The 13347-nt window shown below is 38.0% G+C and overlaps 1 protein-coding gene across 1 annotated transcript in view; it reads right to left on the reverse strand.

The window, feature by feature from the left end:
* Positions 1 to 13347, reverse strand: part of STAB1 (stabilin 1) — a 2761215-nt gene that overhangs the window by 332896 nt on the left and 2414972 nt on the right. Inside the window, exons 61-62 of the mRNA XM_044078505.1 lie at positions 11505 to 11609; positions 8908 to 9015 (exon numbers count right to left, since the gene is read on the reverse strand). Of these exons, the coding sequence (XP_043934440.1) occupies positions 8908 to 9015; positions 11505 to 11609 (213 nt within the window). The remainder of the gene's footprint in view (positions 1 to 8907; positions 9016 to 11504; positions 11610 to 13347) is intronic.

The following is a 13347-nucleotide window of genomic DNA, read 5'->3' on the forward strand; positions in this document are numbered from 1 at the left end:
AAATTTAAAAAATCAGTCACTTCTGATATATAATTTAAAGATTCAAAAAACATGCTTTTAAAGCTTATCCATAAAAAACACATGTCATCCTGGTAGTGGTTGTACAGTTTCCAACATTTTACATATTTGGAATTTATAATGTATTTTTCCTCCCAAATTGAAAGAATTATGTTGGCATACGTAGGGGCACACCTTGCCCCCATCGCTACTCCCTGTACTCATTTAAAAAACTCCCCTTCGTAATGTATAAAATTATTTTTTAAAACCATTTCCATCAGGGTTAAAATAAGATAAAAGTCTCTGTTATTAAAAGTATCATACTTAATTAGAGCTTCCTCAAACCATTTCATTCCTCCATCATATGGTATTGATGAGAATAAGTCAATTATGTTAATAGTTATAAAAATAATTTTCCCATCATATAAATTGTTTGTTATACCACGTAATAAGTCAGAAGAATCTTTTACTACACCCTGGCTTCCTAACGCCATGTCTTTAAGCTTAGTGTCCAACCATCTGGCCAAATGTGCTGTTATAGACCCGTCTGATGACACTATATGTCTCATAGGTGGGTCTTCTGTGTCTTTGTGCACCTTTGGAATCCCAAAGATGGTTGGTATTTTTGGTTTTTCTACGTACAAAATTTTAAAAGTTTCTATACTTATTAATCCTTCCAACAGTAAGTTGTTTAAAATTAAATATATTTTTCTATTACCTATATTTATTTCATTAACTGAGACTCTGACGTATCTATTTAAGTTCTCCAATATGTCCATCATCTTGCCTTCATACACCATTTGGTCCAAAAGCACCGTCCCCCCTCCTTTATCCGGACTCATCACCCTTAAGGTAGTATCATCTTTCATTTTGTTTAATAATGTGTTTTCTTCCTTTGTTGTATTGTACCCTATCCTTCTCTTAGAAAGTTCTGATCTTATTTTTCTCTCCATTATTACCTCAAAATTTTTTAATTGTGGGTGTAGAGGTGGGTTAAATGTGCTTTTCCTTCTTAATTCCTCCATGCCTTGTGAGTTTGCATTCTGTCCCTTAAAGAAAAGCTCAAAGTTTTTCTTCCTCAAAAATAATTTCAAGTCAGTTAGTACTTTACCTATATCTGCTTTCCTTTTAGGTACAAATTTGAAGCACTTGGATAATAATGAGAAATGCATTTCATTTACTTCCTTATTACTGTAGTTATATATGTTGTACCCTTTATAACTATATTTGCTACCTTCACAAACAATAGTTTAATCCACGCTGGGAGTATTTACCTGTTCCATTGTTTGAACCTGTTTTTGTTGGTGTTTCCCCCCTTATACCTCATACTGGTAGTTTTTTTGATAATTGTTCTTTATTCTTTCTGATTTCCTTAAAGGGAGGTATTCTGAGGGGTCATTAATGTTTTCTATCCATTCTCCTGCTTTCTGCCCATCAGTATCCAAGAAAGGGGACTGTCTCCATCCTTCCTCATACCTACTATTGTACCTTTTACTAACAAACTCCCTCGGTCTGGGGTGACTAACCTTATCTTTGTATTCTTTAACATCTCTCTCAATTTTCCTACTTTTCCTTTCATATCCAGTTCTTATTTTGACTTCAATTTTATTTAATGTATCATAATACTTTCTCTTCCCATCCTCAATCGAAAACATAGGATTTAAATTCTATCTTTGGACACAAGATGGTGCTATTGCATGGAAGAATAGTTTGTTTCATATGGTTTTTAACATGTATACAACTAAACTGTATTTGTATTTGTATTTGTAGTTATATTTATTTGAGTATAGAGAAGGTATTGTGGATATTTATATATTTATATATTTACATATGTATGTATGTGTTTAGAACTGTTTTTAAGGACTGGTTTAAAGGCATTTTTAAAAAAAAGCTTTATAGGGTTGAATATCTATTAAGTACATTTGACCACATTATACACCAATTGGATAGCAAATGTTAATTAAGTGAAGGGTATTTCATGGGAAGAATTGTAAAAGGTATGTATTTCTATTTCATCTGAGGAAGTCATCAGAGGATCTGAATTAGCTGTGTAATGCTTGACTGACAATGACTGGACATATTAAAAGTAATATATAATGTTTGCAGCTACAGTCGTGTTGGCACAGTTTGTAAGGTATAATGTTTGCAACTGAGATTGTGCCAATATGATTTATTTTCTTTTTGTCTATATCACACATGGTAATTTAATAAAGATGTTTTTTGTAAAAAAAAAAAAATATATATATATATATATATATATATATATATATATATATATATATATATATAGGTCTAGGACATTTCACTGAAACTCACATCACTGAACACAAATCACTGAACACAAATCACTGAAAGCACAATTCACTGAAAACTCAATTCATTGAAACACATTTCACTGAAAGTTATATATGGCCTTTTCCCCACTGTAGTGCCATCCTAGAGTTAGTATATATAGTAAGGGGGGATGTGGGGGGTCACCACCCCCACAATGGGGGTGTGGGGGCATAGCCCTCCACATATTTTAAGTATATATTATGTTCAGAAAAGAGTAATATATTGGAATTGCAAGTATCCATGTATATAGTTCAAAATATTTAAAATATGTGGGGGACTATGCCCCCGATGTGGGGGGCTGTGCCCTCCCCACACACCCTTACTATATATGTTAACTCCAGGGTTGCACTACAGTGGGGAAAAGGCCATATATAACTTTCAGTGAAATGTGTTTCAGTGAATTGAACTTTCAGTGAAAAGTGCATACTAATTTGACTTTCAGTGAAATGTGCATTCAGTGAAATGTCCTAGACCCATATATAGATATATATATATATATATATATATATATATATATATATATATAAACAGGGAGGCATAGTAGTACAGTGGTTAGAACTGCCTGCCTTCCAGTGTGCATGGTTCTACGGATTTGATTTCCAGCTGTGATGCCTTTTTGATGAGTCTGCATGACCTCCCTTCATTCCTATGGATTTTTGCTGAGGGCTCTGGTATCCTTCCACCTCCCAAAGACATGGTGGTAGGTGAACTGGAGATCCTGCGAATGGCTTGTAGGTGTGAGTGCATTCTGCAATGGACTGGTGTTCTTTCCAGAACTAGTTCTCTGCCTGATGCATATTTATCGCCAGGATATGTTTTGGCTACTCCACAACCCTTAACAGAATAAAATGGGTGCCAGAAGAAGAATGAATAAATGAATGAATGAAATCTGTATATAAATACTTCCAGGCACACAGGTCATTATAACAGGCAATAGAAATGATTGTTTGGAAATGTTTTATTTTTACCATTTATCTAGTCTTCTAATAGTTTTTATCCTCTTTATCATTTCAAAGCTCTGACTGACCTCATTTGACCATTTAGCATACACTGTTGGTAATCTTTCTTCAGGTATATTTTCCCATTGATTTTAATTTCCAATAAGTAAATAACTGACAGAAACAATACTAGACTGTATAATTCCTGGAGTGGTGGCGGCCTTGCTCTACGGTTGATAAGGAACTAAACATACAGGCCCACTAGTGCAGCAACAAACTACCAAGCTACAAGGTGATATTGTGGAATCATCTAGAAGATCCAGAGTTAGAAGACCAGGCGCAGTGAGGAAGAATGTGCAATTTAATGGGCAGCTCTCTGTAAATGGGGCTTCTGACTGCAGAAACAGCCCTAGAAGAGGCCAGGGTCTAGTTCCAAGTGATTCAAAATTGTGCTGGAGTGGTGTCATGTGACGTACACTCCTCAGGTGGCATATGTGCTTTATCGGGCATACCCATCAATGCCTGGCACTGAGTATACTGCATGCTTTACACTCCTATGTCAGGCTGTTGGAGTTAAAGCATTGTATTAAACTACTAGTTTAAACCAATGATTGCTATGCCATGATCTGAGACGTACCTCCCTGGACTACATGAAAAGAGACATAGAGGAGCTCTCTGATTATGTAGCCCAGGCAGGTATGACCCTGACCTTGAGCAGTATCCTACCTTCACCAAGAATGATGCCACAATATAGTGACAAGATGATCAGCTTTAACAATTGGCTTAATTTCTGGTGTCATTCAAAGGGGATCCAGTGCCTGTCTGCCTGGGATGACATGCTCGACAAGCCACGCTGCTTCGCAAGGGACGGCTTGCACCTGTCACCCCTGGGATACCAGATATTGGCTAAGGCTCTTGCCAGCCCCATAGTGCCTTTTTTAGGCAAGGCTCAAATTCTAAACCTACCACCCTAGAAAACAAAAACGTGAAGAAACTAAGGGTAATGCTGCTCAATGCCAGAAGTCTAAATCTCAAAATGCACGCACTCGAGGCCCTTCTCAGTATGGAGAACATCGATGTCTGTGCTGTGACTGAAACCTGGTTCAAGGCTCCTGAGAGCACCCCGGCACTATCAGGTTTCATCTCATATCATGCGTTCCGGCCCCAAAACCCGGACCACACCACAAAAGGAGGGGGTGTATCCATATTCATCAAGGATACCCACACCTCCAGGTTGGTGGCTATGCAAGCATCGGAAACCATCCAGGTGCAATTAACCATAGGCAAAACAGCTCTACAATTTGTAGCATGCTACAGGCCACCCTCTCAAACTCAGGAAACCCACACAGCCTTCCTGAAGACACTGGAGGGTATAAATGTATCACCAAACACCATCATATTGGGTGACTTCAACTACCGAATATAGACTGGGAACATTACTCAAGCCCAAACTTTCTAGCCCAAAGGTTCCTGGAGTTCATAAATTCAAATGCCATGGAACAACTAGTCACCGTCCCCACAAGAGGAGAAAATATACTAGATCTCATCATCACGAACATGGGGACAAAATGCTCCACACGAAGTATATCCCTCATTGGTGAGATCAGATCATAAACTAATCTCACTAGAAATCCACATCCCGCCCCCACCCCAAACAAAAAAGACCACAGTGAAGAACTTCTCTAAAGCAAACTTCACACTACTCAAGACAGGTGTGGTATCCTTCAAGGCCCCCGAGCCAATGGAAACCACAACCCAAGCTGCGGAAGCCCTTACAAATGCCTTCTATGAACACCTTCAGGACTGCATGGATCAGGCAATCCCAAATAAAACCAAGACTCTTTCCACCAAGGGCAAACGTAAAGTCTGGTGGACCCCAGCCATAAATAAACTTTACAATAAGAGGAGAAAGCTATTACATGATAGAGCAAAATCCCAAAAAGGGAAGGCATCTTTGATCAGCACTAGCAAGAAACTACGATCCCTCATAAAATCATCCAAGGCCAACTTTGAGAGAAAAATTGCCATAGATTCAAAAGACAATCATAAGGCCTTCTTCAGCTATGTCAGAAACCTGGGTGGAAACTCCCAGATATGCTCAGAATTAGTCCAAAATGATACAAAAATCACTGAACCCACAGACATTGCCAACATACTAGCAGACAGGTTCAGAGCAAACTTCACCCCCCTCTCCCCCCCAAAAGGAGAGATAACTATCCCAAATGAGTGTAGCCTCCCAGACATCTCAAATGCGCAGGTGAAAGCTGCTCTCTCTAAAGCTAAAAACACAGCATCAATGGGACCGGATGGGGTCCCCGGCTGTGTGCTACATGAACTCAATGAAGAACTAAACCCGCACATAAGGCAGCTGTTTAATCTTAGCCTCACCACAGGATATATGCCAAGGAGTGGCGTACGGCAACTGTGGTCCCACTCCACAAAGGCGGTGCCTCTACGGACCCTGGTAATTACCGCCCATAAGCAACAAGCCTGGTCTGCAAAGCTATGGAGAGGATCATAATGGAACTCATAAACAAGGACATAGGGGACTTGCAGACCTTGGACCCAACCCAGTTTGGCTTTGTCAAGGGCAGATCTTGCCTTTTGAACTTGGTCGACTTCTTCGAAACAGTCACCAAGGCCATTGATGAGGGAAAGGCAGTCCATACAGCCTACCTTGACCTTGCAAAGCTTCGACACAATACCCCACTCGGGTATTATAGAGAAACTTACCAGCTTAAATGTAAACCCATATGTCACAAGATGGGTTGCAAACTGGCTAAAGGACAGAACCCACAGGGTTAGAGTTGCTGGAGCCATGTCCTTTTACTAACAAACTCCCTCGGTCTGGGGTAACTAACCTTATCTTTGTATTCTTTAACATCTCTCTCAATTTTCCTACTTTTCCTTTCATATCCAGTTCTTATTTTGACTTCAATTTTATTTAATGTATCATAATACTTTCTCTTCCCATCCTCAATCGAAAACATAGGATTTAAATTCTATCTTTGGACACAAGATGGTGTTATTGTATGGAAGAATAGTTTGTTTCATATGGTTTTTAACATGTATACAACTAAACTGTATTTGTATTTGTATTTGTAGTTATATTTATTTGAGTATAGAGAAGGTATTGTGGATATTTATATATTTATATATTTACATATGTATGTATGTGTTTAGAACTGTTTTTAAGGACTGGTTTAAAGGCATTTTTTAAAAAAAGCTTTATAGGGTTGAATATATATTAAGTACATTTGACCACATTATACACCAATTGGATAGCAAATGTTAATTAAGTGAAGGGTATTTCAGGGGAAGAATTGTAAAAGGTATGTATTTCTATTTCATCTGAGGAAGTCATCAGAGGATCTGAATTAGCTGTGTAATGCTTGACTGACAATGACTGGACATATTAAAAGTAATATATAATGTTTGCAGCTACAGTTGTGTTGGCACAGTTTGAAAGGTATAATGTTTGCAACTGAGATTGTGCCAATATGATTTATTTTCTTTTTTGTCTATATCACACATGGTAATTTAATAAAGATGTTTTTTGTAAAAAAAAAAAAAAATATATATATATATATATATATATATATATATAGGTCTAGGACATTTCACTGAAACTCACATCACTGAACACAAATCACTGAATCACTGAACACAAATCACTGAAAGCACAATTCACTGAAAACTCAATTCACTGAAACACATTTCACTGAAAGTTATATATGGCCTTTTCCCCACTGTAGTGCCATCCTAGAGTTCGTATATATAGTAAGGGGGGATGTGGGGGGTCACCACCCCCACAATGGGGGTGTGGGGCCATAGCCCCCCACATATTTTAAGTATATATTATGCTCAGAAAATAGTAATATATTGGAATTGCAAGTATCCATGTATATAGTTCAAAATATTTAAAATATGTGGGGGACTATGCCCCCGATGTGGGGGCTGTGCCCTCCCCACACACCCTTACTATATATGTTAACTCCAGGGTTGCACTACAGTGGGGAAAAGGCCATATATAACTTTCAGTGAAATGTGTTTCAGTGAATTGAACTTTCAGTGAAAAGTGCATACTAATTTGACTTTCAGTGAAATGTGCATTCAGTGAAATGTCCTAGACCCATATATATATATATATATATATATATATATATATATATATATATATATATATATAAACAGGGAGGCATAGTAGTACAGTGGTTAGAACTGCCTGCCTTCCAGTGTGCATGGTTCTACGGATTTGATTTCCAGCTGTTATGCCTTTTTGATGAGTCTGCATGACCTCCCTTCATTCCTATGGATTTTTGCTGAGGGCTCTGGTATCCTTCCACCTCCCAAAGACATGGTGGTAGGTGAACTGGAGATCCTGCGAATGGCTTGTAGGTGTGAGTGCATTCTGCAATGGACTGGTTTTCTTTCCAGAACTAGTTCTCTGCCTGATGCATATTTATCGCCAGGATATGTTTTGGCTACTCCACAACCCTGAACAGAATAAAATGGGTGCTAGAAGAAGAATGAATAAATGAATGAATGAACTCTGTATATAAATACTTCCAGGCACACAGGTCATTATAACAGGCAATAGAAATGATTGTTTGGAAATGTTTTATTTTTACCATTTATCTAGTCTTCTAATAGTTTTTATCCTCTTTATCATTTCAAAGCTCTGACTGACCTCATTTGACCATTTAGCATACACTGTTGGTAATCTTTCTTCAGGTATCTTTTCCCATTGATTTTAATTTCCAATAAGTAAATAACTGACAGAAACAATACTAGACTGTATAATTCCTGGAGTGGTGGCGGCCTTGCTCTACGGTTGATAAGGAACTAAAAATACAGGCCCACTAGTGCAGCAACAAACTACCAAGTTACAAGGTGATATTGTGGAATCATCTAGCAGATCCAGAGTTAGAAGATCAGGTGCAGTGAGGAAGAATGTGCAATTTCATGGGCAGCTCTCTGTAAATGGGGCTTCTGACTGCAGAAACAGCCCTAGAAGAGGCCAGGGTCTAGTTCCAAGTGATTCAAAATTGTGCTGGAGTGGTGTCATGTGACGTACACTCCTCAGGTGGCATATGTGCTTTATAGGGCATACCCATCAATGCCTGGCACTGTTTATACTGCATGCTTTACACTACTATGTCAGGCTATTGGAGTTAAAGCATTGTATTAAACTACTAGTTTAAACCAATGATTGCTATGTAGGTGTGGACTAACATCCCTCACTGTGACCATCAAAGATGGAACTGCTGAAAATAGTAGCCTTCTCTACAAAGGGGGGATCTCCAAGTGAAGATGTAGGGGTAATCATATGATTTGGGGGAGGGGGGCTAGTTAAGATTTATTGGCATTTGGGTAAAGTTTGATGGCCAGAGGATGAAGACAAAAATGAAATAAAAATACAGAACTTTATGACTTTAAAATGCACTGGGAAGTGTTAAAGTGGTCTTTGATGAATGAGGTAGGGACAAAATAATTCTGCGAAGAAACAAGCTTGCAGTCATGAATCAAGGAGCATTTGGACAGATGTTAGGGATATGTAGTTCTTCTTTTTGTGTTGCTTCAGTGTTTAAAATATCAGGACTGTTTTTTAGTACATTATGCATGCATTTTACTGTACCTGCACAGTTCCTTCCATCTCCCTCATAGAATGGGTTGCACTCGCATGTGTTATTGGCTCGACAAACAGCATTGCTGTCACATTCTGGGGAGCAGATTGGTTTGACATCTGTAGAAAACAGAAGGCAAGAAATAGTTAGCTGGCAGAACTACTAGGCATATTTAGGTTTTACTTTTGGAAAAACCTACAAAGTGCTACACAGTGTACATAGAAATGTTTGATGTAATCCATCAGTAGCAAATGTATTGTGCACTGTGTAGCTGTCCCCATCAGACAGTATTCATCCCAGGCTTGAATAGAATATAGAAATGTCCTCTTTAGTAAGTTTTGAAAGTGTAGAAATAACATTGTGCAGCTTTACTGCTGTTTCCTACCTCAAACATATTATAATATGGCACCAAGTACACCATAGGTATATATCTCATGGAACAGAATGAGTTTGATTTTAATACTGAGCTTAAATTATAACATGGCTACATAGCAAATAAAGACTGTCACTCACATTAGAAGTCCCTAATAATCATGCATAATGCTATCACTTATAACTTCAAAGAATGGATAAAATTAGTATTATAAGATACAACAGAAAATAACAAAAAATAACTCCATCCATGCACATGCAAGAAAAAGAAGAAAATTCTATTACTGTTGGAACTGAAACTGGTGGGCAAAATGGTACAGGCTGCAGGGTAGTAATTAGAACACATAAAGAGAGGGAAGACTTGAGAAGACAAACCAGAAAACCACAGAAAAGCAACAAAATCAGTTAAGTTTGGTGACTCAAGCCAGAATGGTTGAATTGAAAAGTGAAGGACACAAGACAGTTGCTGATGAGACAACTAGTAGGAGAAGGAGGGAGATGGGTCTGTGCAGAGTAAAGAATATATGAATGTAAACATTCTCTGCAGAGATATGTCCATGTAATTCACTCAGGAAGAAACAAGATGGCTGTGAAAAAAATGTGGAATTCAGGGAGGAGATTTTTAGTTCACATGGAAAGGGACTTTCTGGCCTGAAAGCAGAAATAGTGTAGGAATAAACAGGTCTTATGCTAATGTATGTGTTGCACCTCTGACCGTCCTGCTTAACAACTTAGTGAAACAGCAGTGTTCCACACCAGAATGGGGTGAGGAATGCATGTACAGCTAAACTACACAACAGTGGTAACAGAGAATACAGACAACATTAAACTCATCACACCTAACTTCAATAATGGAAACCTGAACAATGTAACATCAGCTGTGAGGACTTATGAACAGTGTAAGCGGGAAGGTTTCCAGGGAATGGGGTAGAACAGAGTTATGGTAATAGAGATCATACCAGATGGAGCTAATGTATTTCTCTGACTGGATGATTTGAAAATGATTTTAGTGTAATAATTGCAGTTTGGCTCAAGTTCAAAAACTCTTTTCACTGTGTTCACGCAGAAACCTAGTAAATAACTGAGCATGTTAGTTCTGTGTCTATATATGCCAAGAAGAGTATGAAATCACATAAGAAAAATGTAGCAGTTAAAAAAAAGAGAGAGAGAGAGAGAGAGAGGGAGAGAGAGAGGGAGATAAATAAAAGCATAATAGTAATGCAATTCGTTCTGAGAACGGCTAGGCTAGCATGGCAGTGCTTAAGGAACCCCTTCAGGTTATAGCTCTGAACTTTAGTCAAGAATTCTAGAGAAAGCAAAATAATTGGGGGGCAAAGGCCCAAAATAATAGTTTACTTATAATACAAGTTTTGCATGATTGTGCACTTTCTGAACATTAAGAAGAATGAGACTAATTTTTCACAGAAAAAAAAAAAAAAAAAAAAAAAAAAAAAAATATATATATATATATATATATAAAATTAGGGACCATTAAGAAGCATGTTTTAAAACATGGCTCCATTTAGTATGTTTACAAGCCATGCTGCTGAAGAGTCTTGGTCTGCATCTTTGTGTACTAACACAAACTCTATGAGTCCATTTCCAAGAGTCTGCATGTTTGTGTGTGTCTCTGTCTGCTTGTCTGTCTCTAGGACCAGTATAAATTTAAACAATCTGACAGAGAAAAAAGGAAATTTGTAAGCCTTGGAAATGCTTAGTGGAATAATGTCTGAATGGAAGAGTAAATGACAACCCGCCCAAACAGTATACAGTTGAGACTTGGCCAAAAGTTAATGAAAAGGCTGAGTTTTACCACATACTTTTATCGATGTCAGAGTAATAATAATTAAAAGGACATCCCACAATGTCCTATTCACACAGATATACATACAACCACTACACACAAATATACCTATTAATACGTATGATTTAAGGAAAAATTACAGTAAATCCTGACACAGAACATTACAGAGTTCAGTGAAACACATTTTCAGTTTAATAAAATTCATCTCTACTGTACTTCCTTGAACTACAAGTGAGTAAATCTCCCCTGCTCTGTGCACATTTTTCCCTTTCTGACTATTCTGCATAAAGATGGTATCAACATTTTATTCAGAACAGCAGGTATACATGCTTCTGGATGCCAGAGATGTAGTCTGTAACTTTGGTTTCTTTAGAAATACTATACTGTGCCAGCCTGGTGAGAGAAGGTACAGATTGTACTGTGACTTATTACCAAGTTTGGTTTCACACTGCTGTCCCGTCCAGCCTTCCTTGCAAAAGCAGAGTCCGCTTCCAGTAATTCCATCTTCACATACTCCATTACTGGTGCAGTTGCATTCTATAAGTGAGAAGGAAACGTGTTACTGTTGCCAGTCAGTATGAAGGAATCTGGTGACAAACTATCCCTTGCAAGATTCATTCTGTCAGTCTACTATACACCAAGCAGTCTAAGTTGCTAAGTTATAAACTGTTTATATGTGCATAATGTAGTCAGAATGTATGTGCATGTGGAATGTGCTGTAATGTACAATCCATAATGAATAGCTTGTAACATATAAAGGATTGTGCAGCTTGTGTCTCTGACACTAAAATCTGTAACTGTAAATGAGTTATGGTGAAAAAGAGATCAAATTATGATTTTCAAAAGAAGACCAAAGTAAACAAAGAAAAAAATGATAAATACAAGATCACTAATTGTATAAACCGAGGTGATATGTCTGTATTAACAGCAGATTAAGAATTTTCTTTCTTTAGAACAAACACATTTATTAACTTACTTATTGAAATGCTAGGATGAATACTTTGCAACACATTGGGTTGAATAGGTTGAGTTATAAAATTTATATAATCCTAGTAAAATTATATAGGACAATGTGGGAGTTAGATGAAGTGCATACTAAATACAATTAGTTAAGTAAAAATTATAACATTGCAATGTACATGAAATGTCACCAAGTTTTTTTATCACACAAAACAGAAAAAAAAAATCAGAGCAGTTAGAAGTCAAATCAGGGTGTGCTGTGCCTCTCTTCTTGTTTGTGATTTATTTTCATGGAAAGGCTATCAGGGTACTGCCAAGGACTGCAGAGTATCCAGTATGAGGACATGAAATGATGTTGCCCTGTTGACCATAAATGACTATAGTTTTCAACATGCACTAGACTGATTCCCAGCTGAGTGTTTTCCTATTTAAGTTTTATTTCATTAATTCTAGTTTTCTATTTCCGATGTTATTATTTACATTTTATAGGTTCATAGGTGAGTACTATGCTAATGGCCCTAGAGCCTCGTGCCGCCTGACGTTAGTTTCCAGTGCCTCTGTCGAGCAGAGCCACTGAACTGATCCCTAGGGGGAATTTTCTATTTCCCATCCATTCGTCAATATTTCTCTTGAAGAGGGCTAGTGAGGTGCTCTGCTTGACGTGTATTGGAAGTCTGTTCCAGAGCATGGGCAGTCTCTGGGTTTAGAACCTGCCATTCCAGCATGTTCTGTTGATTGAAGTAATAAGAGTGAGGTCTCTGGAGCATATGGTGTGGAGGGATTGTGATTTCTTTATATGTAGCATATCTAACAGGGTTGGGTCAGACATGGCTTTGTAAGTCAAGCAGAGATCGCCTAAGCAGGCGATATGAGACAGAGAATAACTGGAGTTTTTTTGAGTCTGTCCACATAGGACATGTGTTTAAGAACCAGTATCCACTTTGTGAGGTACTTTTGTGGTCTCCCCAGTTGTTGCAGGTGTCTGGTTAGGTACATGCCAAATGGGGTATTGTACTCCATGACTGGTCTTATGAGGGAGGAGTAGAGAGAGACAATGACATCCCTCTTCCTGGATGAGAAACTCTTAATAATGAGATATGCCATATAGAAGGACTTTCTGACCACAGCACCAATGTGGTGGTCAAAGGAGAGGTTGCTGTCAACCTGTGTTTCCAGATCTCTTATGACCCCTTCAGTGTTCAGTGGATTTCCTAAAATGTGGTAATTCATGGGCACCGAGTTTTTTCCAAAAGGGATGACGGCACATTTTTTGGCACTGAGTTTAAGGCCATGGTTTTGGCACCAATCATTGGTC

This window comes from Protopterus annectens, chromosome 7.part1 (assembly GCF_019279795.1).
Source record: "Protopterus annectens isolate FY-2018-M chromosome 7.part1, PAN1.0, whole genome shotgun sequence".
NCBI classification, from domain to species: domain Eukaryota; kingdom Metazoa; phylum Chordata; order Ceratodontiformes; family Protopteridae; genus Protopterus; species Protopterus annectens.